We start from the raw sequence: 25,875 nt of genomic DNA, 5'->3' as shown, positions 1-25,875 counted from the left end.
CTTTTTATTATAAATGGTATATTTCTAAAAAAAGATTTGCTATTTGCACTTCTATATTTATACTCATTTGGAATTCTTTTAGTAACAGGTGTGTGTGTGCGCGCGCAGTATCCCGCCTGCTATATCCAACCTACAGGCTCTGACCTACCTAAACACATGTGTGTGTGTGTGCGCGCGTGCAGTGTCCCATCTGCTATATCCAACCTACAGGCTCTGACCTAGCTAAACTCAGGTGTGTGTGTGTGAGCTTGCGTGCAGTGTCCCACATGCTATATCCAACAGGCTCTGACCTACCTAAACGTGTGTCCTTCAGCGCATGCGTGGCGTCAGGCGGCCCCTTCTACACATGCGTGGCCCGAGGACCTTTCTGACATGCACCAAGGCCCGAGGACCCTTCACACACATGTCCGCCGACCATGACGTCACTTCTGTTATTCATTTTTGTTACAACCAATGAGATTTTTCCCATCAAAACTCTGTAGGTGCCAGCAAAGAAGTTTCACTTCAAAAGTTTGAACTTGATTGCCCCAAAACTTGTCTCTTTACTCTCGATATAAACTTGCAGTGCCAAAATAACCCACCTGTTACATTTTGCATGTGATCTGTTTCCATATGGTCTAGGTGAGCCAGGATTGAAAGGTGAACCGGGCCAGATAGGAGAAAAGGGAGACCCAGGTGAAATTGGCTTGCTTGATAAAATTGGCATGCCAGGGGAGAAGGGAGAAAAAGGTGATGCATCCAATGATGTGATTGTAGAAGGTAGGTATCAACGCTCTAACTTATGACGACTTATTTATATTATTAATATAAGTTAATATATTATCAATTAATACAAAATATTAATGAATGTGAAGTTCTTTACGAATGAATAAAAATAAACACACAAAATATTTGATGTGGTTTAAAACATTGTGTATCATCATAGACCAGCAGGTGTATATTGAGAGTTGCAGTTTAGATATAAAAATGCCCAAGGGAGTGCGAAGCCTTGAAGGAAAAGAGAAGAACTATTTAATTAACGGGGTTTGATGGCATGCCAGCTGAGGGATTTTAATAGAGGAGATCAGACTAATCGAGCAGAGTGACGTGACACTAGCAGGTGTTTGTTGAATAAAGGGAGAGTGAGTCAAGGTGGTGTATTATTTGAACCCCACAAATTATGTTTTATTGCTATAAATTCTAGTTAAGTTTTGCACGAGTAAGGTGGAATCCGGGAGATATCTGTGGATGCTTTCTGTAGCGGTTTCATTTTTACCTATTGTGATGGTAAAGTGTTGAATGGCAAGTATTTTTTATTTTTTTGCAAGGATGAGAAATGTGTGCTTATGAAAGTTTTAGAGAGAGCAAATTGTCTACATTTCAGGCTGTAAAAACGTCCATGCTTGTGGGGGCTCCTAGTTTGACTCCATCAATCAGCTAGGGCAAGTGGGGCAGAGTTGCTAACATCACAGATTCATTTGCTTTGTATACTGTGCTCCCCTCATTCTAGGTCCCAAAGGAGAAGTGGGACCACCTGGTGCACCAGGTCCCCCGGGTCCACCAGGTCCTCAAGGACCTCCAGGTAGCAGGAGAGCAAAGGCTCAAGAGACCACACCTCTATTTGCCAAGAAATGCACAGGTCCGTTCGCATCTTACGCATTGTTTCCCCTGCTTGCATTTGATACATTTTTATATTACAGTTACATAGTTTACACAGTAGATGAGGTTGACATACGTCCATCAAGTTCAACCGATGCTAAGTTTAGACGACAGATTCTTATCCTATATTTGTACTTACAGTATATTGATCCAGAGGAAGGCAAACAAAAATACACCACAGTGACACATCATCCAATCATATCTCATAAGGGGAAAAATAAATTCCTTCCTGGCATCAAATGTTGGTAATCAACATCCTTCCCATGTTTACTTATTTGGTAATATTGACTCTGCATTATTTGCCCCAAATAAATAATACAGAAGGAATTCACCAAAGTGATTTTATTTCCAATTCCAGAAATGTTAACAGGGCAGCTTTTGCCAGGATAAAGTGGCACCATATTTCCTCGTACTTCCAAATTCCAGTCTTATTAAAATCCACTATAACTGTCTCATTTATTGGATAATTATCCCTATATGCCCCTATACACGTGTTACAAATGTGCTCTTAGCTAGTTAATTGAATACTTTACGAGCAACCCTATCCTGCAATGTGGTATTGTGTGAAAAGCTAGACATAGATAAAGGGTTAAGAATACTACTATATATGTTTACTTTGGGAGGTACGTTCGCATCTTTTCAAACCCAAATATGCACAACTAACTTAAGTTGGGCGGTTGTTGCTGTCCTTGACTCTTCAACTGGAACAGATAAGAAATGTCTTGAGAGAGCCCTTTTAAATCCTTGCTATAATTTTTTGCAGCTACAATGACCTGAAGTGCTTTGCTACCCAAGTGTGTTCATTAACAGTACAATATTAAAACACGAATATTCTACAATGGTGACTTAAAGCCATAACTACAAATGATTATATTGATTTTTCTTGGTGCTTTGATGCAGAAGTTAATGGGTAATTATATTGGATAAGTCAAGATCAGTTAGTTGGTTTGGCTCAACAGATCAAAACTAAACTTTGTATATTTGGGTTATAGGTCATTAGGCCAAGAGTTTACTAATACTGTATCCTGCTGTATTGTCAGGTGACACTTGTGCTGTACCGAATGATGACACCATGATGGGGAAAGCAAATGAAAAAAACAATGGCCACCATGTGAAAAAAGGAGGTAATGAAACACTTTCTTACATTGTTTGAACCGCTTTATAGTGTGATGATGAATAACAAAGTATTTTTTTTCTGCGCTAGACTGCACCATTAAATCTATAGATAATCCAACGCATATCGCCAAAGTGAAAGATACATATGGAGCATGGATGATGGAATCTACAAACAGAAGTGATGACAGAATTTGGATTGCGGAGCATTTTTCAGGTTTTATGGTTTATGTCAAAAATATTAATGAAGCTATCCAAAATACATATATGCACATAGAAAGTGCATGCACAGTTAATGGAGAACAGATTCAGAGTTTCAGTAGTACAAATTTCTCTCTCTCGGGACGGGATTCATCAAGCTTCGATGTGATTATCACCCCCCTAGATCTAGCTGTAACGGTTACTCATCAATGGTAGTTACTGCCGGATCCTCACAGCACAGCTTGATGAATCCCAGCCTTTGCGGTCTTCCCACAGGAAGATATAATGATCATTCTTTTCAAAGGGACTTCAATATTATATTTATCAGCCGCCATTAACTCAAATTTTATGTAGATGTTACAGTAGCTGCTGGCTTTACAATATCAGCAGGTAAATAGCTTTTGTGTAGACTTTAATAGGGATAGACCGTGCACGGTAGAAAAAAATTGTTACAGCATTTTACTGGATCACAAAGAATGGTCAGGTTACCAGCATTGGAAGAAAGAATATACCATTTTTGTCTTATTAAGAGACGACTTTTTTTTCCAATAAAGTTACATTTAAAAGTATATACGCGCCTTGTAATCGGACGCACCCACTTTGTGAGCCAATCAGCAGTTGGATGTATGCAGGAGGGTAAAGCGGAGCAAGCTGAATCTTGGGGGCCTGAAGCAGCCATGTTGCTTGTGGCAGGAAGCTCAACTCGAGAGAGCCAGATAGAGATACAAAGACAGAGAGACGTGTGTAACTTTTTTCTGTTCAGCTACTACTGAAATTAGGGGATCGCCTTATATTCAGGGTCACCCAATAATCAGGGACATAGTGTAATAATAATAATTAAAAAAGTATTTATTGTGAAAGAGACACGTTTTCATGCTAAGGATTATATTCTCTGAATTTGAATGGTTTTCTCTGTCTGCAGGACTCATCGTTAAACAGTTTGAGAATTTAACTTCACTTTTGAATGATCATTTCAAGCTCATCAAACTCAGATGGTTCTTCCATGGATGTGGACATTTAGTATACAACAGATCACTGTATTATCACAAAGGAGGCTCTGACACAATTGTAAGGTAAAAATCATTATTCGAAGGTTAGAAAGCACAGCAATTTCACTGGATGGTCTCAGTCAACTTTGCAGGGTTTATCAGGTCATTGAAAGCAGCAATCCTGGCTCCTCCTTTTCATTGTGTCTCTGCCCCTCCTGGAAACACAATGACCATTTAAATTTCATGGCTTCCGTGAGCTACTAGGAATTTGCAACATTATCCATCCATTGCGGCTTCCTATTGGAGAGCCATTCTTCCGTGGAGAAACTATGAGATGAAAAGAGTGCATTCTGTAACGGGCGATTTCCTCCCCTCCCACCCGGTTGCAATCTGGTCCACCATTGATGATAAACATGCTGAATAAAGAAAATTTAATATTTAATGATTTGATCTAGCGGGAGTTTTTCTTCTATTTCAACTTTTAACTCTATATGTCCACATTAATGTTTAAACCATAGAATAAGTATATTCCATGTTCATTGATTTCCCAGATACGAATTTGAAACAGAATCCTCTGCAACGCTGAAGGTTGAAATGCAGCATTCCATGGTCGTAACTACCTCTTCTCAAACTCCAAGTCCTACTTTCACATAGCAACGGATGAGAAAGATCTGTGGATAATCTACTCCTCGAATGTAGATAATAGCATCATTGTTGCACACTTGGATGAAAAAACCTTCTCCATCCTTCAACACATCAACACTACCTACCCAAAGTCGAAAGCAGGTAATGCTTTCATTGCTTGTGGGATTCTCTACGTCACCGATACCAAGGATTTGAGGGTGACCTTTGCATTTGATCTCTTAAAAGCGAAGCAGGTTGACGCTAGTTTTGAATTGAGGTCTTCGACATCGGTGCTTTCCATGCTTTCATACAACCCAAAGATCAGCATTTGTATGCATGGAAGACGGTTATTTATTGTTGTACCCTGTGCATTTTCTTTCCAGAACATAACATTGTAAATGTTTTAATTTACAATTGGTTGACCTTAAAAAAAATAAAAAAAAAAATAATAAAAAAAAAAAGAGAGAGAAGGAAAGGTCTCCATGGCATCGAAGTTAATTGAATGTATATCTATTCACTTTTATTTATTGGTGATTTAAACTAGTGATACGGCAGTGAGTGATGCCTATATAGATTGATCATAAGAAATGTTCAGATCTGCTTTAAAAAAAAACTTAAACTTTAATGAAATCCAAATATCCAACGTTGGGATTCTGAAGACACATTTGGTGAAATTCTACAAGCGTCTCAAGTGTGTGAAAAAAAAGTAAGTGACACACACACACACACACACACACACACACACACACACACACACACACACACACACACACACACAGAAAATAAAAAGGCAAGCTGGGCGCTGTTCTAGTCAGACCATCATGGCCCTGATGAAGGTCCGATTATAGGACCCAAACATCTGTATTATAGCCTTCCTATACTAAATTGATTCTTTGAGAGTGCACAGTTTGCTTTTTGATATCCCCCTTATTGTTTTGTTGAGTTGTGAAGGATTCAAGACTACTGTATATAGCTGGAGGCACCCCCATGTATTGTTTATTTTGTTGCATTTCTTTTTGCTTGCATTTCGATCTTGTGTGCCAGGTCTAATGGTGTGTTATATGTATATGAATACATCGACACACGCACCCTTCTGTCCCAATATGAATAAATCATGTGTTAAAGAAATATGGCTATGTGTATGCATTTGTGGAAGAGCGAAAATGAGTAGCATTGTGCTAAAAACACTGCCTTTGAGGTGTGTGACCTTGATTCAATCTCACTATCTGCTCTCCTTGACCATAGGTCACAGTCTGTGTGATTTAGGCAACTAAATTAGATTGTGTGCTCTTCAGGGTTACATGAGCACTGTCTGTGTTATACAAAAAAAATCAATTAATAAATACAAGAGCCATGAGAAAAAAAAATCACATTTAAATGGAGAATATTGAACAAGGCAAATTAAACTTAAGTTAGACACTGGCTTCCAGACGAACCTAAAACAATTATTTAAAATGCTTAAAGAGATTATTAGGATTTATTTACTTAACGACCCCAATGGCCCAAACCATACCATAAAATAGGATTTTAACCAAACCTATGAAACAAAAATGCTCAACCATGTAAAGTAAAGGGAGCATTTAAATTCTAAAGTAGATGCCCAAAACCACTAAGTACATCACTATGGGCAGGGCTCGACAAATGGCGAGTGGCGAGTTGATATTACCAGCTGACGAGTATGGTGGACGGCGGTAGCAGAGGACCACGGGAGTGGGGCAGGGCGGCACAAGAGGAAGACAGCTGGTGGCAGGAGAAGAGGACTGAGGACCATGTGAGCGCCAGTGGTCATACCCGGAAGTATTTACTGACTTCCAGTGTCTGCCGCTGCCATAGCGCAGCTCCTCCCGGGCCGGCTCACATCGTCCTCAGTCTTCCTCCTGTGCTGCCCTGCTCCGCTTCCATGGTCCTCAAGTCTTCTGCCGTCGCCGCCGGCCACCGTCTTTCTCCTCTGCTGCACCAAAGCCAGCCAGGTGAGAGGAGGTGGTGAGAGGGGTGAGAAAGGAAGAGGGGGGCTGGTGGGGTGAGAAAGGAAACGCATGCTCCGTCGTGGTTTCCCATTATACAGTGCCATTAAAAAACACTTTTTATGGGTGGCGATTCCCTTTCTTGTCTGGCGAGTAGCGTTTTGCATAATTTGTCGAGCCCTGACTATGGAAATAACTAAGGATCTTTTAATCAAGTGCCACCATCTTTAAAACTGCCAATCAAACCGGAATATTAGGGACGCTCTAACGTCAAACATACAGTATGAAAAACAGCCAAGAAAAAAAGATAAAATGAGTAGTTTTTTTTTTTTTTTTAAAGCAAATAGATGATATTGGATTTGAGCATTACCAAACAAATATGCAAGTAAAAGAAAGCAAGTGGGAAAAAAAATAAAAAAAAATACCCTGACCATTATCTCATGAAAAGTGCCATTATCCACCTGGTCAGAAAATCTTCAACAACAATGTTTTAGTAATCTTGTAGCCAAAGGCTGCTCAACTCCAGTCCTCAAGCCCCCTCAAATGGTCAGAATTTCAGGATATCCCAGCTTCAGCACAGGTGGCACAATCAGAGGCTCAGTCTCTCCGAATGAGCCACCTGTGTAAATGTGTGTAAAATTAATTGGAGAAGACTTTAAGATCTTGAAGTCTGCTCCAATGAATTTTACACATATTTGAAATGCGAGTGTGATTTGTACTTTCTGTGTTTATACAATGTATCTACGGAGACATACTACACGTTTGTGAGTCTCTCTTATTTCCTGAATAACACTGGACCCGAGACATACAATATAGAGGAGGATTTGCCACAGTGCTCCTATCAGAGAGGGGTGTATCTCGGATTCGCTCATATTACTACCATAACTTAAGTGGGACAAATACATTTTTTTATCAGATATATTTTTCACTATTGGCTACACCATCATTTGTATTTTTATTTTACATATCCACAACGAGATCTGCAAGCGCTCCCCACATATGGTCAACTATACTTTTTCGGGACAAGAGGACAGTCCACAAAAGTGATTGATACATTTAAGTACTTTTTCACTTTATTGGGGTGAAGGTTATACTTGTATATATTAAGTTGTATAGGTATTTTTTTGTATTCACTTATATATAAGATTTGCACATTTAATTGCACTAATATGTTGAAATTGGGTTTTAGCACATGCTATGTAATTATTGCACTTTTATCATTGAAAACCCACTGCATTTAGAAGCGCCCGGTTACACCCAACTTTTTCAAATTACAGATGTAAATAGCTATTTTTTTAATTGATAAAGGGTACCCCAATTACATGCAAATGTAATGCATCTTCGCATCTTTAAGTTTATATTTTCAAATGTAGGCAGGATACAAAAAAAGGTAAAGTTTTTCCCCCCCAGCAACGTTATAGGCATTTGAGTTTTTAAATAAATGTTGTATGAAGCAGATTCGGTTGCATTTCATGTGAAACCAATTTATAAATATTTTTAAAATACAGTTGAGAAAAACAAATTGACAGGCTTCACACCTGCTTAAAGACTTCTATACACCAAGTATTTTAAGACCATCTTTGGTCTTAAAGCTGCAGTTGAAGCTGCCGTTAATTTATATTTATATATATATATATATATATATATATTATCCCCCCCTCCCCCCATTCAATATGTGCATCAATACAATCAGCACACTGACAAGGGATTAGCTAAACTGCAGATCGATCCGTTCCCCTGTAATCGATCATTTGCTCAGGGTTATTTAATTCAGTTCTTGCACAGCATTCTGGGCAATGTAGTCTTGGAATATGATTGACTGTGCAGTTACTTGATACAATTGGTTCATAGCTAGAGAGAGGGCGTAGCTCAAGAGCCATAGTCTATCAGAAGGGGAAGGGGCTGTCACTTTGGAAATTCTTCCTACATTAGAGACATTAAAAATGTCTTTAAAACATTTTTTTTAAATGCCACAAGTATTTTCTTATAGTACAGAACTGATTTATTAAAAAAAAAAAAACCACATGTAGGATATTGCTTGAACTGCTGCTTTAACTGTAACAAAGTTACAAACTGTAACAGGCAATGCAAATGTAACAAAATTTAGCAGACAATGAATTTGTCACTGTGTGCTTCATGAAACCTAAAAAACACAAATCAGCTTTTGTTGCATTGAAACTAAAATGCACATTGCATGCAAATAATACTGCTTTCATTTTAAAGCTGCAGTTCAGTCAATACCCTGCATGTGTGTTTTTTTTTAATAAATCAGTTCTGTAGTAAGAAAAAATACTTTTAGCATTTTCTGTTTAAAAAACAACAACTTTGAAAGACCAATTTTCTTGTATTCTATTTTAACAACCATTTGCTAAGGCACTGCCCCTTCATGTCCTGTCACAAGTCCTGGCACACCCCTTTGTCAGCCCTGCCCTCCCTCTGGCACATGTGCAGGAGTGCTCATGAATATTCATGAGCTTCCACTGAGAGAAAGAAGCAGAAGAAAAACATATGCCATCTCTAAAGATCTTGCCGATCAATACATGGAGAACGAATTGACTGGCAGCTATACAGTTCTTTAGGTAATTAGAGATTGCCCACATGAAACTATCGAAGTAAAAAAATTAATAAAAAAAAAAAAAAAGACTGAACTGCAGCTTTAACTGATTGCAAGTGTATTAGTTATGCTTCAGCTGAAAAAAACACCAAGGGGCCTATGCAGAGAGCAGCGAATTTTAAAATTGGCGAGTTTAATAAAAAGTAGCTTTTTTGGAGAGTTTTATTCTCCATATGCAGAAATGTGCGAATTCTGCTATGTTTAACATGAATGCTTGTGGCGAGTTTAAATTGGCGAGATGCGCGCTGCAGAAATGTGTTAAAAAAAATTCGCGCCTTTTTTTTCCCTTTGCTATGGCCGCGAGCGGCAGCTTCTTGCCAACTTTTTCTGGCGAGGCAAAAAGGAGACAATCGCGCCATTTTATTGGCGCGAACAGCCGCTAGATGCCGTTCGCGCCTCTCTGCATAAGGATATTTTTAAAACTGGCGAGATGGAGGTTCTCGCCAGCCGCGAGGCGAGTTTTAGAAATAGAAAAAAAAAATTGGCGCGTTTTTCGTAACTCGCCATTTTCTGCTGTTTTCTGCGCGATTTTCTCCAAAAAATGGCGAGTTTTGAAATAGCGCTGCTCTCTGCATAGGCCCCCAAGGCTATTAAAATCGCCAAATACAGTCTACTTTGCACTGCCAAGCTTCCACCCATATTAAGTAAGCTCCCTAAAAAAAAAACAAATGAACCGAATTATATTTTTCCCAAAGCAGCGGAATTCAGAGGAGTTTGTAATGTATGTCTAGAACTCGTATTCAACCTCGATTATGTTTAGATTATGTTTAGATGCTTTAGTAACACAAACAGTTCTCGGACATGAGTTTCCATGAAATCAAAGGGGTTTTATTTACTGTAACTTACAAAGGTAAAACTCTGACAAATGACTCTTTCCTTCCGATACATACATCATACCTTTTTAAATTGTCTTCAGAGAAGGCAGTCACAAGAGAAAGGTGCATGAAATGCTATTAATAATTTACAACACAACACAGACATTGAATTTTGCACTGAAAAGAATAAGACAAGTTGTGGAATGACAGTTAAATACACAGATATCAGTCTTGATATCTTATTAAGAATGTGTTTGTTTGCAACTTAGAATACATCAAAATAGGACAACACTCCCTAGTATATTACAAGCAAACAATATTGAAATCTGCATAGTTTAAATATATATATATGCTGTGGTAATAATTTTGTTGATCTGTTTCAACTATTCACTTGCTGGCCACAGGAAGCGTGACATTCAATTTAAAATGTAGTGTTGTAAAGTCCATGGGAATTATCTTCCCATAGATCTGCTTGATTGATGGGCATCCAACAGAAAAAGGGTTAAAATAACTTATCTGCACAAACCCCAAAATGCATTTAAAAACAAAGCATGACTGGGTAAGACTGTGCTTACGTTCACAACAATCAACACTTATAGGTTTCATTCCAAATGAAAACAAGGAGGTAAAGCCAGAACAGTCAAATGAACAAGAGGTAATGTGCAAAGTACAATACAAAGTAAACACTGCAGGTAAAATCTGTGCAAATTACAATGTAATACTAACTAAAAAACAAGCAATACCCATCAAGAAAAATGATAACCTCATCTTGGCTAGAGGGGTCAGGAGGACAGTGCAGGGCTCTCCAGCACAAATGAGGTTATGAGAACCGTTTGGGTACTTTTTCATTGCTTGCACTTCATGTCGGGTGCCTTAGAGCAGGGGTGGTCAACCTCAGTCCTCAAAGGCCACCAACAAGTCAGATTTTAAGGATATCCCTGCTTCAGCATAATGACTTCATAATGACTGAGCCACCTGTGCTGAAGCAGGGATATCCTTAGAACCTGACTTGTTGGTGGCACTTGAGGACTGGAGTTGGCCACCCCTGCCTTTGAGTGATACTACATACTTACACCATCCTTAATTTTAGCACGGAGGGCTGGGAATATGGAAAATATAGACATGCTCTCATTAAATACAAGAGAGAAAAAAAATTGGAAACAAAAAAGGTCTGGAACATCTGCAAACGTTTTAAAAGCTAAGAACCCATCTCATGACTCTTGTAACCACGCTGCATTATGTGCATTCTTAATCCTTTCAATACCGTAGTTTTGTAATGTGCAATCTTCCATTAGTTAATAGGAACTTAGGCCCTGCAGTAGCTTCTGTGTTACAAACATGTGGCATTAGTTTGCGTGTGCAGTACATACTGTAATATGCAGATAGTTCAAATAAATGCCACATGCAAGCATTGGTAAACAACCTAAACGGTTTAACCATTTCGCCCCCTAACCTCCTGCCTTTTTGGTTACTCACTGGTTAACATCTTTTGCGATTTCGTTACTAGATGAGGAATTGATCCATGCAATGTCTCACCATTAAAACTACATGTAGCATCCTAAACGTTTCTAAAGAGACCTGAATGATGCTGCAGGCTTTTCGGACGCAGTTGCGCCTTTCTTGCGCAGGACGATGGTGTCAGCATGACATTCAGTTACCCCTCTTTACTGGCCTCGGCTTACAGTAACATGCATACATATCTGTCCCATTTAATGATACAAATAATATTTCAAAACGTCCGGCTCCTCCATATGTAACCTTTTGACCCTGGTTTCTAAACAGCAGCGTAACTCTTCAGTAGTCGTGGACAAAGTGAACTCATTCTTCCTACTCCTTTTGCAGCAGCAGGTTAGGACGTGAAGTGAAGCCTGGCTCCCCCAAATCCATACATCTAGAGGATATTGAAAATGCCCGATTGGGTCTTCAAGGCAGTGGGCAACACCCTCATTTTCAGAGTGCCATCTGCTCCACAGGAGAAGATGCGTTTGCTTTCTCCCACTTCAATCTGCATTACGCCAGCGCCAATATTCCGAAATATCGACTGCTTTGCATGCTCGTTTTTAAATGAATGGATCAGACCATGGCCAGTCAATCTCCACACCTAGAAGAGATTCCAAAAAAGAAACTGTAAGTCGGATCCTGGCACATTCTTATAGTGAAAACATCTTACTTGCCCATGCGTCTATATACATTTTGTATAAAGTGGCATCATTAATTTAACCCGTGGAGACCTTTCAATTTTATTTACCAGGATATACCAAGGTTTCAAATCATTTCTAAATATTTCACAGGCCCCACGAGCACATCATCTTGTCCTGAAAAGCATCTTGCACTAGTCGGTCATATTTCTCTTACCTTCATGTTACCCTCTGCTGAGCCGGTGACAAAGTATTCTTCAGATGAATCCAGGGCTAGGGCTTTCACCGCAGAATCGTGAGCCTGGAAGGTGTGGAGACTTTGCCTTTGTCGAACATCAAAGATGCAGATGGATCCTTTCCTTCCGCCGGTGATCAAGAGCTGCTGCTTTGGTGCATACTGAAGTACTGTGCCACCATTGTCATGGCAAGTGAAGGCTAAATTGGGCAAACAAAAACCATCAGATAACCAGTAATGCAGGCAACAGGCATATACATCACACATTTAGTTGTAAATGTCTAAAAAATATTTAAACCATTTCACTCCAGAGTTTGAAAATAAAGGGGGTTATCGGATTCTACATTTATGGATTATTCCATAAATTAAACAGCGCTACCTCATCCTTAATTAAGCCACATCAATATAAAAAAAGAATCGAATGCCACTAGTAACTATTCTTCCATTTATGGAACATAGAAGCAACAAATCATTTAGAAGCGACATCAAATAATTGCAGCCACACACACTACTTCTACTTCCAAACAAACACAAGTTTAAGTTTATTATTGCTAGTCATAATAGACTGGCAAAGAGGTGTGCAGCTACAGGAACCCTGTCTTGCTACAGGAACCGGAATGAAGGGAAAGCATAGAAAAAGGTTTATTTATCTATAGTGCATAACACACGCATAAAACACTCTGTATATATAATAATAACATTTTCTTGTATAGCGCTGCTAGTTGTACGTAGCGCTTTACAGAGACATTTTGCAGACACAGTCCCTGCCCCGTAGAGCTTACAATCTAGGTTTTTGGTGCCTCAGGCACAGGGAGATAAAGTGACTTGCCCAAGGTCACAAGGAGCCGACACCAGGAATTGAACCAGGTTCCCCTGCTTCAAACTCAATGCCAGTCAGTGTCTTTACTCACTGAGCTACTCCTCATATCGTGATAAGCTTAAGAAACGACCCCACAAATGTTTACGGGGTTATGCCCCCAAATGGGCATGAACTAATTGATAAGAGATACCAACATTATCTTTCTTCGATATGAACAAGTTACATACCATGAACAAGACTGTTGCTGGGTGATATCAGTGTGTCCCAGAGACAAACATTTCTAAAAGGAAGAACAAATAGAGAAGTCAATGGAGTAGGGCAGGGTTACTTCATAAAGCATGTGGAGGCAAATAAAACACAATAGGCAGAAGCCTCTTGACACTATAGACCAGGGGTGGGCCAACTCCTGTCCTCAAGGGCCACCAACAAGCCAGGTTTTAAGTATATCCCTGCTTCAGCTCAGTTGCAGAGACATTATGAATGAGCCACTGAGAGCCACCAGTGCTGGAGCAGGGATATCCCCAATAAATGTCCTGTTGGTGACCCTTTAGGATGGGAGTTGACCATCCCTGCTATAGAGTGGTGACCGCTTCTATATCATGCGTTCGGATCTGCAATATGTTGCACGGCCTTTTAGTAGCAAAGGAATTAATTCTGCCCAAAATCAACTTTGAGCTAAACATGGCATATGAAAAAGAGTTCTAAATTCTGGGGTTGCAACTACAGTACATTAGGGAGACTCTGTAGTTGTCATTGCCTCTGCCAGAATCCTTTACTTGTACCAGCTTCACAACTTATTGGTACGGTCTTTCACATGAGGTCAGTGGCATCATCAGACTACAATTTTAGCCTTCTCTGATTCTATTCAGCCATGTGGTTTGTCCCATCCCAGGCAGTACAGATTTTCTGAGGGCGTTTCCATTACATACAAACACTCATAAGCGCTGATCGTCACTTGTTTTGCATTTCATTTTTAGATCTCCCTTTCCAAAGCATTTTTGTATATTTAAAATCTGATGTTTTGTTCAGGAGATATGAGCACTTGAAATATGAAATGTCCAGGAGGTTAAAATTAAGCTCCCGCCCCACCCAAAACCCCCACAATGTCCAGTGCAGTCTAAAGGTTACCAAAGTAAGCTCAGAAGCTAGATATTAAGATAATCATGTTTGTTTTAATACTAGAAAAACATTTGAAAAAATAAAACAAGGGCCTCCAAGTCAGGTTTTAAAGATATCCCTGCTTCAGCAAAGGGGGTGTAGTCTTGGATTGAGCCACCTGTGCTGAAGCAGGGATATCCTTAAAACCTGACCTGTTGGTGGCCCTTAAAGGACTGGAGTTGCCCACACCTGAGTTAGGCTTCTGGAGGGATTGCTGTTTCAGCATGCTTATCACATTCACACATCTACAATAAGCATACCTGTTATCGGTGGACTGTCCAGATGTAGCAACTAGGCTCGATGAGGTAATGAATGCAAAGTCACTTGTGGTTTTAGTATGACACTGCCAACTCTACAAAAAAGAATAAAATAGGTATTGCATGCTTCTCTGGACCTTGAAAAGACTTCCCTGGAAACAAACACTGCTTTTGTCAGTGACCGATTTGGGAACTGGTCATACAGGGCAATAGAGAAAAGGTAGGAAGGAGATTTTTGGACCATACACATGTTATATATATTTTTTTTAAATCAAGTTCTCCGGATACCATTTCTCCATAGTCCCAAGGACACAATTCTGTCTAACATATGTGCATCAAATATAAGAAAATTACATGTTGCAGAAAGAAGAACAACATTTTAACATGCTCCCTGACACATTTTAGAAGTTTTCCACGTAACCTGCTAGAAATAGATTGCACGTTTACCACTGCCAACCGTTTATAAACGTGCTAATTTTTAATACAATTTAGGTCATGGGATGTACATATGGTGCAATCAGGTTTAAAAATGCATTGGTGATTTTGCAAAAATCTTCAAATTACCCAATTGCTTCCAGTTATACTGAAAGGCAAATTACTCTCAGAACATACACACGGAAACAAAAATAGAAGGTTTACAGAAAATCCATAGTTTCAATTCAAAGCAAAATCTTGGACGAGGATACATTCTTGAAGCAATTGTAACTACATTCTTTCTGTAGCTGTAAACATTATTTAAAATGTCTTTTAAAGTAGCAGCTTGACCTAGGCAATGTGTACCATACCATTCTGTAACTGTACAAAATAAATTACGTGCGTCCTTACTGCGAGGAGTACTTTAATATAAAAAACTTACCAGGTATGGTTTTGGACTGGATCCAGTTTGGTTTACTTGCCAGATGCTTAAAAATCCCTCCCCATCAGCAACACCACACTAAATAAAAAAAAGAGATCGACTTTATTACAGGACTGCCTAGTAACATGGAGACAATGTTAAAGCAAAGGAAGATAGTTCACAGCTCACATTGTGTGTGATCGGCTGAACATCCTATAGTGCCAGAAAGAATATAGGCTACTAAAAGAAATAGTGGCCTCTTTCATGTGATCAGGAGCATGACACAAATAGTAGGAGCTAATTCTCATACCAACTGATAATGTATAAGGAATGTGTTATGGCTGTTAAGTAACAGACAACGATAACATTCAAAATAGAGTTAACGCAAAGCTGCGTGTGTAATTGAAAGTATACAAACAGGACAAACCTTATTGCCTTGGGAATTAAAATACATTCTTGTGACCCGCGCATTTCCAGCTTGGCGGAAGCACATGAGCTGCTGTGGGCGACTCCATTCAAACATGCGGACGCTGCCATCCTGAGCCCCGGTAATATCTGACGGAAACCAAACGAGACACATTTGATCATTTCTCTTTTCTGATGCTGAATATTTTAGAAGCTGGATATCATGAAACCATTACTTACAGTACTGGTGTACTGGGTGTGAAGCCATTCTTTTCACATTATGCAAGTTTCTTTTCATAAGCTTCAAGAAAAACAGAAGATGGAGATCAGGGGTGGGAAGTTAGAAAAGAAAAAAAAAAGTCAATAAATACAAAATGTTTACTTTATGCTTTTTATGTATGGTGCGAGTATATATAAGGGAGATTACAGACGCATGCCATAAACACAGAGACATAGACACAGAGACAGACAGAGAGCAGCCTCCCAGCCACCAGACTGTGCGGGCTGCACCAGCTGAGCAGCCGACAAAATGTTTACCCCTAGGGCCTCAGCACCTTTGGCAGAGGGTTGCAGCACCCTGGTTGAGAAACTGCCCTAGGGGTTCATGAACCTACTGGTGTTAATCACTGCTGAAGAGAATAGTATTCAAATTAAATTTCATGTGAAAATAGACCTCATCTGACCCTGCTTCTGTAATTACAGAGCATAATGGTACAGAGAGCGCACTGTTTTGTGCTGTAATGTCCTCTGGAATATAGTAATTACAATGTAAAAAGCAGATACAAGGTCACAGAGAAGCAGCACGGCAGCACATACCACACCAGCTCCTGTACTTGTATGCCCACTACCCAACCAAGGCATGGAAGAAGATGACTGCATTTGCCCCAGGCTAAAGGAAGCCACAGTCGACTGAGAGATGGCAGATGTCGATCCTCTAAAGTCAAGGTCATCAGAACTGTGGAAGATATGTGCAAAGCAGTTTCAATGGCTTCATTATTTTGTATAACATTCCGGTAACATGCAGGGTCACAGGTCGAAGCAATTTAAATAAATGAAATATATACATACATTTATTTTTAAAAAAGAGACGCGGAAATACTCCAACCTTTTTGATTCTTTGTCATATTCCTCCCCGATCCACATATAAGGCTGGGCCGCCAGGAGACAGGATACATCAAGCTCTTGTACATCATGCGTTGAGGCCAAGACAATTTCATTGCAATTTGCCTAGATAAAACAAAGCAATAGTTATACAACAAGAGAAAACGACACTAGTTTCAAGTGAAAAGCATATTTAAATGCTCACCCACTGGGTGCTTAATAATGTTCATAATTTTACCTGGTTAATTGCGAAAGCCATTATAATATCAGACTCCTTATGAATGATTTTTGCTTTTCCTCCTGGGTAGCCAAGATCAGCTTCAACCTGCAAGATATTCCCTTGTATCACTACCCTATTGAAAACGGTTTGTGAAAAAACACGCAAGGCACGTTTACATGCATGCAAAAACGCGCACGAGTTCCAGCATTTTACTGATAGTTACTTTGCCCATTTATCGTGACAGTTGTTAAATAGAAAGCTGTATAGATTGACCAGATTTAACTTTTTATGAGGCTAAAACAATATTAGTAATAAGTGTAGAAAGTGAATTGAGTATACAGAATAGAAGAACAATTTCAGTATCTGGTGCTTTAAAATCTTCACTGCCGGAGGTATTTGCTCCTAATTCACGTTAAAATCGTCCACCTGGCGTAAATTCTACAGTCTGTTTATATTGTTAGTGCAAAGTAGAAATGCTTTAAGTTGCTATGTATCATTTTTTTATTTTATTATTTTCACCGTATAGTTACTGTAAAATATATAAAACTAAGAATTGATATTTACAAATATTAGTTATGTCAAAAATACATAATTTCGATTTAATTTAAATTGCATCGTGTCATATCTGATTTGATGCAATGTGTCACACGCGATTTCAGATAAACTACGCATCATATGCAAGATGTCACGCAGCAATCTTCTTGCACATCATTTGTTAGGTTTATACCTCTTTTTAGCACTTACATTTTGACAAAATAAACAATTACAAATATTAGGTTAGTTATACAGGGGTGAGCAAACTTTTTACATCAAGCCACCCATATCATCCGTGATAATAGTTGGGCCCCCCTGACTGATTTAATCCAAATCACATTACTTTTTTTTATTAAATCGGTATAACATTTTTAAAACGATAAAACATGACAAATGTTATAGGTTACCATAGTAGTATAGGCGAACACTGACTGCAATTTGTTCTCCCTCTCCCCCCGTCCATCCCCTCTCCCCCTCCAGCTCCTCCATGTCTACGTGTGGAACAGGGTGGTGATAGAGGCGGGCGATAACGTGAGCACCTGGCAGAGGAGTTAGGAGTTGCACACAGGCAGAGCAGGACGGGCCAGGGAGGCGCGGGCTGTAGCAGCATAGACACCAGAAGTAAGAAAAACTTCCGGGTCGGACCACTGGGGCGCGCTCCTCCCCAGCCGTCCTGCTCTGCCTCTGTGCAACTCCTAACTCCTGAGCCGGCTGTTCCTCTGCTTAAGGCCGTGCTTATAGTGCCGGCGATGGCGACGCGACCGATGTCGTAACCAGTCGCCACCAGCGAAAGTTATAATTAGTTTTTTAGCGACTGTCGCCAGTGACATCACTAAAGGGGGCGGGCCGCGCAAATTTATTGGTTTAGAGACGGTCACACGTGGCGACTGTCTTGAAAAAAAAATCAAATTTAGTCTGCTTCAAAATTTTCAGTCGCGACATCGCTCCGTCGCACTTATGACGGAGTCAATTGATTTGTTTTGGAGCGACGTCGCAAGGCACTATAAGCGCAGCCGAGCTCTGGTCGCCCACCGCTTCCCGTAAACTTTTCCCGTCGCCATCATCTCCCCTCCCGCCTGCCTCTATCACCACCCTACTTCACACTGCGATCCCCCTATCAAATCTGGCACCCCACTAGTTTGCACACCCCTGGGTTAGTATATAGGCCCCTAGATCTCTTTAGGAATTACGGTCATCTTGGACAAAGCTTCAACAGTCAAAGCAGTCCTAATACCGAACCACAACATATTTTACAAGTCCTCTTATTTTTGTACATTCACGTGAAGAGCTATATAGAGGCTCTAACCAAATCTAAAGCTTCAATATTATTTTTCTAAGAAGTGCATTGCAGCCCCACAGCAATTTAGAATGTAATAAAGGACAGGATAAAAATAGTGTTAGGGAAACAATGTTAGAAAATGAGCTGTACAACCCCAGGACAGGAAAAAAAATTGTAGATGTTAATACAGGAAATGCAGGTACTAGTGAAACTTCGAAGAGTGTGCGAGAGGTGGAGTCTTTGTAAAATATACTACCTTGTTTTTCTGATCTTCCGCTACGTAGTTTACTCTGACCTGCTCCGCACTGCCTTCTACGGACTACATAACACCACACACGGCCACAAACACATAACACATGCACAAAAGAAAACAAACAAACAAACACACACACACAAAAAAGAACAAAAAACAAAGAATGAGACATTCCAGATTGCTATTAGGAAACTATCTTGTCAGCATGACAAATGCTCTGGTGACATTGTCAGGCACATGAAATATGTTTATAGCAATCAGACGAAGGAAAAAAACAACAAACACAAAAACACCATAGATGACAGAAATGGTAAATAAACGGAGAAACAACAGTCATGGAAACATCATACTTACAGGGATATTTCCTTTTGTGTGTGCTTCTGTTTGTATATTTACCATTATTTCACTACTGTCTCCTTTGTTTTTATGCATCTTCTACACAGGGCAAATGCGAGAAGCGTCTTTATTCTTCGCTGTATTTTGATGTATGAGCCACCAAGCATTTCTGAGCAGCCTCAAATAAATCGCCTGCGTTGTGTGTTTTTGGACAGGAGCCCTGCATTATTGCAGATGACCTATTGCATACTTTTGTTGCTTAAAAAAAGTGTAGATAATTGCGGCAGTATGATTTTTCCCACTGTCAAGGTAAACATGCTGCCTTGTAGACAAAATTATGCTGTGATCATCTTGGCAAGAACAAAACGCATCAGCGCTCATAACAAAGATGGCAACAATGACAAACGCATTACTTATAAATGACCAAAGATCAGGAGCAAATGAGCCAGGAGAGAAAAGGGCATTGTTTATTAGAATGGTAGATTTGGGTTTTTGTAGTTTACCTCACTTTGCTTTCTTTTCTTGGTAAAGATATATCGTATAAAGGTTTCCTGGAGAAGATCTTGTTTCACAAGAAAATGCCAAAGCCTCTTAACAGGGAGCGCAGAGAAGTCTTTGGACCTGCAATAAATGCACTCCTGTTATAATCCATTTGTATTCCAAGGAACAATAGGAACAAACAAAAAATATTTCAAATATGCACTTAAATTGTGTTTATTGCCAGGAAAGTACCACCAGATTTGATGATTTGGTTCTCAAATGAGGTGGCAAGTATTATAAAGGTAAAAAAAGAACAATTTTAGGAAATATATAGACACAGAAGAAGGAAAGTTGACAAGTATACAAGGGTATGAAGAAGGAAGCTAAGCAAGTAATGAGATGTGCAATGGCCCAAGCAGAAGAGAAAAAAGCCCAGTCAGTAAGGAAGGAGGTTTATGCTAGAAATATGTATTCTGCATGTAATACAGAATTGGATCTGGGTGACGTTTCTGCTGAAACATATGTTGCCAACTTTGTATTCCTTACATTTCAACCGATTCCCTGGCACGAAAAGGAGAAGTCATGCTATAGGATTCTTCAAGATAAGCAGGAGAGGCCCAGCAGATACAATGTCCCTTCTCTAAGATAAGCACATGGAGATATGTTCATGGTCCAGTGACTATGCAGGAGTAACCCCTACTGATCTGAATTGATTGGATAATGGAACAGATAAATAATGGCAGTTAATTTCATGGCTCAACAGCGTCATCTACAGTAGTTATATGCGGACACTGCAAGAAATGTCACCGACATCACATAACGAGCACCGACCCGATTGGCTTGGACTGTTCTTAGGGTGTGGGTGCGGTGTGTCAGGGAAAGTATAATTAGTACAGTTACGTTTGAGGAGTAGGAATCTCAGGGAAGAGCGCTTTGAATACCTTGTCCAGTTCACCCGCAGAACAAGGCTGTACTACACCTGTATTATATATACGGAGCTCATCAAAAGTGAAGTTACTTTAAGGAAAAACGTGTCAGAATCTTCCTTCTCTCAATGTATAAGTCAAAGGAGAAAAATAAAAGGAGTAATAGCAAGACTAGAGAGGAGGGTCATGTAGAGGGAGACAAAAGTATAGTAGAAGGGTAGGATCCAAAGCTAAATAGTAAGAATATAAATGGAAAGGAGGTAAACAAGTAAGTCTATTTATAGAGGAGAAGGTCCTAATTGAATGTTCAAAACAGAAAGTGGACATATCAGCGGAATACATCTATGGACACTAAAGAGCTTAAGGGGGTGCTGGCAACATAATCAGCATTATTTAACCAGTCACTGGTATAGTTCCAGATGACTGGAGAAGAGCAAATGCAGTCCCACTTAATAGAATTAGTCTGGTAACTACAGGTCAGTGAGCCTGGTGTCAGAAGTGGGGAAATGAATATTGGGGAAATGAATAGAAATACTGCTGAAAGAAAGACTTGTTGAATATTTAAAATCCCGCAATTTAGAAGATCCAAGGTAGCATGGATTTACTGGGTGGAGATCATGTCAAACAAATCAGATTTTTGGACTGGGTGACTAAGGTAATAGATCCGGGTCGAGCAGTAGGTGCCGTTTACCTGGATTTTAGTAAGGCTTTCGATACTGTCCCACATAGAAGATTGATCAACATGTTGCAATGCTTGGGATTGGATTCGAAGGTGGTTGAATGTATAAGACATTAGTTGAAGAATAGGCAAAGGAGGTTGTGGTAAGTGGCGAGCATTTAGAGGAGGGAAAGGTCTGTACTTATCAATATAACTTCTAAAGATAATAAATGATTGGAAGGGAGTGTGAGTGCTCATTTGCATGTCATTACCCAGAATCCCTGGCTGCAGTGGAAGCATTGTATGCTAAGCGATAATGACAGGGTTGCAGACCTGGCTTAGACAAGCAAATGTACCCACAAGTCGTAATTTTATTTGCTGCAGAAGACAAAGATGTGCAACAGGTTTGACACTCATGGGGTGTGTGTGTACACAAGTAATGATTTAGGTAGATTAGAGGATTGGTCAAGACTAGCAACTACAATTTAATGCCAAAAAAGTGCAAAATCATGCACTTCGGCAACAATAATCCAAAGGCAGAATACAATATTATTGACTCTATAATATCAACCACTACAGAGGAAAAGGACCCAGGAGTCATTATTTCTGGTGACTGACAAGTAGGAAACTAATGTAACAAAGGAATGAGGAAAGCCAGCAGGATGCTAGGTATTAGCAACAGAAAGAGAGGTAGTGATGTCACTTTATAGATCATTGATAAGACCTTAACGGCTTGACCTAACCGAACTGTGTTCAGTTTTAGTGACCATCTCTCCAGGCGGACATAAAAAAAAACCTCAGAAATTGTGCAAAGAAGGCCTACATCATAAAACCTGTCCCTAAAAAACCCCGCACATCTCTCCCTCTCATAATATATATATAATATCTCTCCCCCTCTCCCTCATATAATATCTCTCCCCCTCTCCCTCATATAATATCTCTCCCCTTCTCCCTCATATAATATCTCTCCCCCTCTCCCTCATATAATATCTCTCCCCCTCTCTCTCATATAATATCTCTCTCTCATATAATATCTCTCTCTCATATAATATCTCTCATATAATATCTCTCTCTCATATAATCTCGCTCTCTCATGTAATCTCGCTCTCTCATGTAATCTCGCTCTCTCATGTAATCTCGCTCTCTCATGTAATCTCGCTCTCTCATGTAATCTCGCTCTCTCATGTAATCTCGCTCTCTCATGTAATCTCGCTCTCTCATGTAATCTCTCTCTCTCATGTAATCTCTCTCTCTCTCATGTAATCTCGCTCTCTCTCATGTAATCTCGCTCTCTCTCATGTAATCTCGCTCTCTCTCATGTAATCTCGCTCTCTCATGTAATCTCGCTCTCTCATGTAATCTCGCTCTCTCATGTAATCTCGCTCTCTCTCATGTAATCTCGCTCTCTCTCATGTAATCTCGCTCTCTCTCACGTAATCTCGCTCTCTCTCACGTAATCTCGCTCTCTCTCACGTAATCTCGCTCTCTCTCACGTAATCTCGCTCTCTCTCACGTAATCTCGCTCTCTCTCACGTAATCTCGCTCTCTCTCACGTAATCTCGCTCTCTCTCACGTAATCTCGCTCTTTCTCACGTAATCTCGCTCTCTCTCACGTAATCTCGCTCTCTCTCATGTAATCTCGCTCTCTCTCTCATGTAATCTCGCTCTCTCTCATGTAATCTCGCTCTCTCTCATGTAATCTCTCTCTCTAGGGAGGCTATGTGGCTCAGTGAGTAAAGACACTGACTGGCACCGAGTTTGAATCTGGTTCCTTGTGGGCAAGTCACTTCATCTCCCTGTGCCTCAGGCACCAAAAACATAGATTGTAAGATCCACGGGGCAGGGACCTGTGCCTGCAAAATGTCTCTGTAAAGCGCTACGTAGCAGCGCTATACAAGAACGCTTTTATTTTTTATATATAGATCTCTCCCTCTGAGAGAGTATATCGATCGAAGTGTTAGAACCAGAGATCATGATCGGAAGCTGTAAGGTGCAGGCCCAGGGAAAATATGGGGAAGTACTGATTCACAGAAAGAGTGGTGGATTCATGGAATCGCCTCCCAACAGAGGTGGTTGGGGCTAATACAGTAATAGAATACAGAATGCTTGGGAAAGACGGAAGGCTATTCTAAATATGAAAGAAAGCCAAGGATCAAAAAGGATCTGAGATTTGACATTAGAGAGGAAATGGGCAGACTCCTTGCTATAGTGGAAGCACTGTATGCTGGGAGAGAACGGTAAAGAGCAGGGTTGCAGACTTGTCTGAATGTGCTTACAAGTTATATTTTTATTTGCGGTGTGCTATATGCTGGAGGGTTTTTGTCACTTTTTTAATCCACTATAATTTATTTCATGTGGGGTTGAAACCTCTCTCAGCTTCACATTGCACAGCCAGTATAACCAGCCTCACACTGATGAGACCCCATAGGTTGGAATAGCTGTCGGTGAGCAGGTTTACTGGCTATGCATGTTAACCCAGGCGGTGGTGAAAAGCTGTGTAATGCAGCAGGCATAAGCTTATAGGTGCCCATGTCAAAAATGGATTTGAAGCTAAAGATGATACTGTGTGCTCATTTGCATGTCATTTCCCAGAATCCCTTGCTGCAGAGGAAGCACTGTATGCTAGGGCAGCGGTGCGCAAACTGTGGGGCGCGACCCCCAGGGGGGGCGCGAGACTGCCGACGGGGGGCGCGGGGTTTACAGAGGCCCCGCGCGCTTCCCGAAGGCACTTAAATTAAGTGCCGGGGGAGCTGCAGGGCCTCTGTAAACCATACTTACCCGTGGCTCCGGCGGCTTCCTCCCGGCGTCGCCATGGCAACGCGGCGTCAAAATGACGCTGCGAGGTCATGTGACGTCACGTTGCTATGGCAACGTGACGTCATTACGCCGGAGCGAGGGTAAGTTGGGGTTGGGGGGGGGGGGGGCGCGGGAGTGAGGGGACAGCCGGCAGGGGGGCGCAGGGAAAAAAGTTTGCGCCCCCCTGTGCTAGGGGATAATGGTGAAATGCAGTGGTGCAGACCTGTAAGAGACATATGAATGTGCTTACAAGTGGTATTTGTATCTGCTGCATCCCAATTTAGCTCAAACATTGAATCCCGACATACCTTAATTAGAAGGTAATCATAATATCCTATAAAAAAAAAAGTATACCCAAAATAAAAGATTCCTCTTACTTGAATGGTGTATTTTCAGCTTCCAGCATTGCCTTGTGACGTAGAATAGGTGGCCCTGCGCCCACAGCCAATTCACTGGGATACGTGTTAATATAGTTGGGTGGGGGGCCTTCAAACTGGTCCATTCTCTTATGAAGGATTTGCTCCCAATTCTCTAAGTTTTTGACAACAGCAATGCCCAGCGGTGACGTAACAGGAAGCTCTAAATAAATATGATTGGAAACATTTATTTGTGAAGGATCTCCACAAGGATGTAAATAAATACAAGCCATGTAATGTATAACTTTAGGCACAGGATTAAACCTTAAAAAACAAAAAAAGGTCAACGTAATAAATCATTTCATAAGCATAAAACTACAACTGGAAAATGAATAATGCTACATGGTGAGTGGGGTGGAAAAAATATAACTGGAAGAAAATGTATCACGGGTCAATGGTGTACTAAATCCAATATTTATCCAATATTTGTTATCAGACAAGATACGTCATGGTTGTTATTATAAGGACTAAAGTATTGGGGGAAGAGAAGAAATCCCAATTGATCCCTTTTACTGCTAGAGACTTAATAAATTAGCTGGACACTAAATCAGAAGAAACAAAATCAATAAGAAAACAAACCTACCGGATAACTCCAGACCGGTGATGGGAAAGAAATTCTTAAGATTGTGGAGTGCCAGTTTAACCAATCCCAAACGAATCAGGGTCCAGCTGCAAGACAGAATGGTGGTGGTTCATTATAAATATATACATGCTGCGGCATAGGATCAGAAGGTCCATGGGTATTTTTCCATCCATCCATCCAGGAGCAAAGTGTACAAATTCCAATGACAAGTTTAAGGGGTCTTATCAGGGCGATTAATATTTTTTACCACAATCTTCTGACAAGTATTTTTTATGTATTTCTTAAAGTTAGGTTTCATATTATCTGGCTGCTCCCTTTTGTACGATGCCACTGTGTATTCAGAGTCCCCTCTCCCCACCTCCCCTTAACAGTATAGGTTCTCTAATAAGGACAGTGTAGTATAGGCAGAAGCAGAGGAACAAGCATGGGGCTTGAGGTAAGTCGAAGTATGGCTGTTAAGGATTTCCCCCATACTACTTGCAGAACA

At 40.3% G+C, this 25,875-nt stretch overlaps 2 protein-coding genes across 6 annotated transcripts in view; one reads left to right on the top strand and one right to left on the bottom strand.

Annotated features, from left to right (window-relative positions):
• Nucleotides 1-5,047, top strand: part of GLDN (gliomedin) — a 12,798-nt gene extending 7,751 nt beyond the window's left edge. The window contains 9 exon segments of the mRNA XM_075575674.1: nt 622-759; nt 1,490-1,618; nt 2,679-2,762; nt 2,843-2,968; nt 3,875-4,025; nt 4,493-4,530; nt 4,533-4,877; nt 4,880-4,903; nt 4,906-5,047. Coding sequence (XP_075431789.1) covers nt 622-759; nt 1,490-1,618; nt 2,679-2,762; nt 2,843-2,968; nt 3,875-4,025; nt 4,493-4,530; nt 4,533-4,877; nt 4,880-4,903; nt 4,906-4,955 — 1,085 coding nt within the window. The 3' untranslated portion in view covers nt 4,956-5,047.
• A 5,931-nt stretch (nt 5,048-10,978) lies between these two features.
• DMXL2 (Dmx like 2) overlaps nt 10,979-25,875 on the bottom strand; it is a 78,670-nt gene continuing 63,773 nt past the window's right edge. For 3 of the 5 annotated variants that reach the window (XM_075575669.1, XM_075575671.1, XM_075575673.1), the window contains 14 exons: nt 25,389-25,474; nt 24,767-24,968; nt 20,033-20,150; nt 19,197-19,259; nt 17,146-17,232; nt 16,912-17,033; nt 16,623-16,761; nt 16,047-16,107; nt 15,829-15,956; nt 15,423-15,500; nt 14,570-14,661; nt 13,379-13,431; nt 12,314-12,531; nt 10,979-12,059 (listed from right to left, as the gene is read on the bottom strand). In XM_075575669.1, coding sequence (XP_075431784.1) covers nt 11,850-12,059; nt 12,314-12,531; nt 13,379-13,431; nt 14,570-14,661; nt 15,423-15,500; nt 15,829-15,956; nt 16,047-16,107; nt 16,623-16,761; nt 16,912-17,033; nt 17,146-17,232; nt 19,197-19,259; nt 20,033-20,150; nt 24,767-24,968; nt 25,389-25,474 — 1,657 coding nt within the window. In that variant the 3' untranslated portion in view covers nt 10,979-11,849. The remainder of the gene's footprint in view (nt 12,060-12,313; nt 12,532-13,378; nt 13,432-14,569; nt 14,662-15,422; nt 15,501-15,828; nt 15,957-16,046; nt 16,108-16,622; nt 16,762-16,911; nt 17,034-17,145; nt 17,233-19,196; nt 19,260-20,032; nt 20,151-24,766; nt 24,969-25,388; nt 25,475-25,875) is intronic. The other 2 variants (XM_075575670.1, XM_075575672.1) reach the window with 1 other exon arrangement.

Source organism: Ascaphus truei, chromosome 18 (genome assembly GCF_040206685.1).
Source record: "Ascaphus truei isolate aAscTru1 chromosome 18, aAscTru1.hap1, whole genome shotgun sequence".
Taxonomy (NCBI): Eukaryota; Metazoa; Chordata; class Amphibia; order Anura; family Ascaphidae; genus Ascaphus; species Ascaphus truei.
The sequence above is the reverse complement of the archived record's forward strand: the minus strand, read 5'-3'. Positions and strand labels throughout refer to the sequence as shown.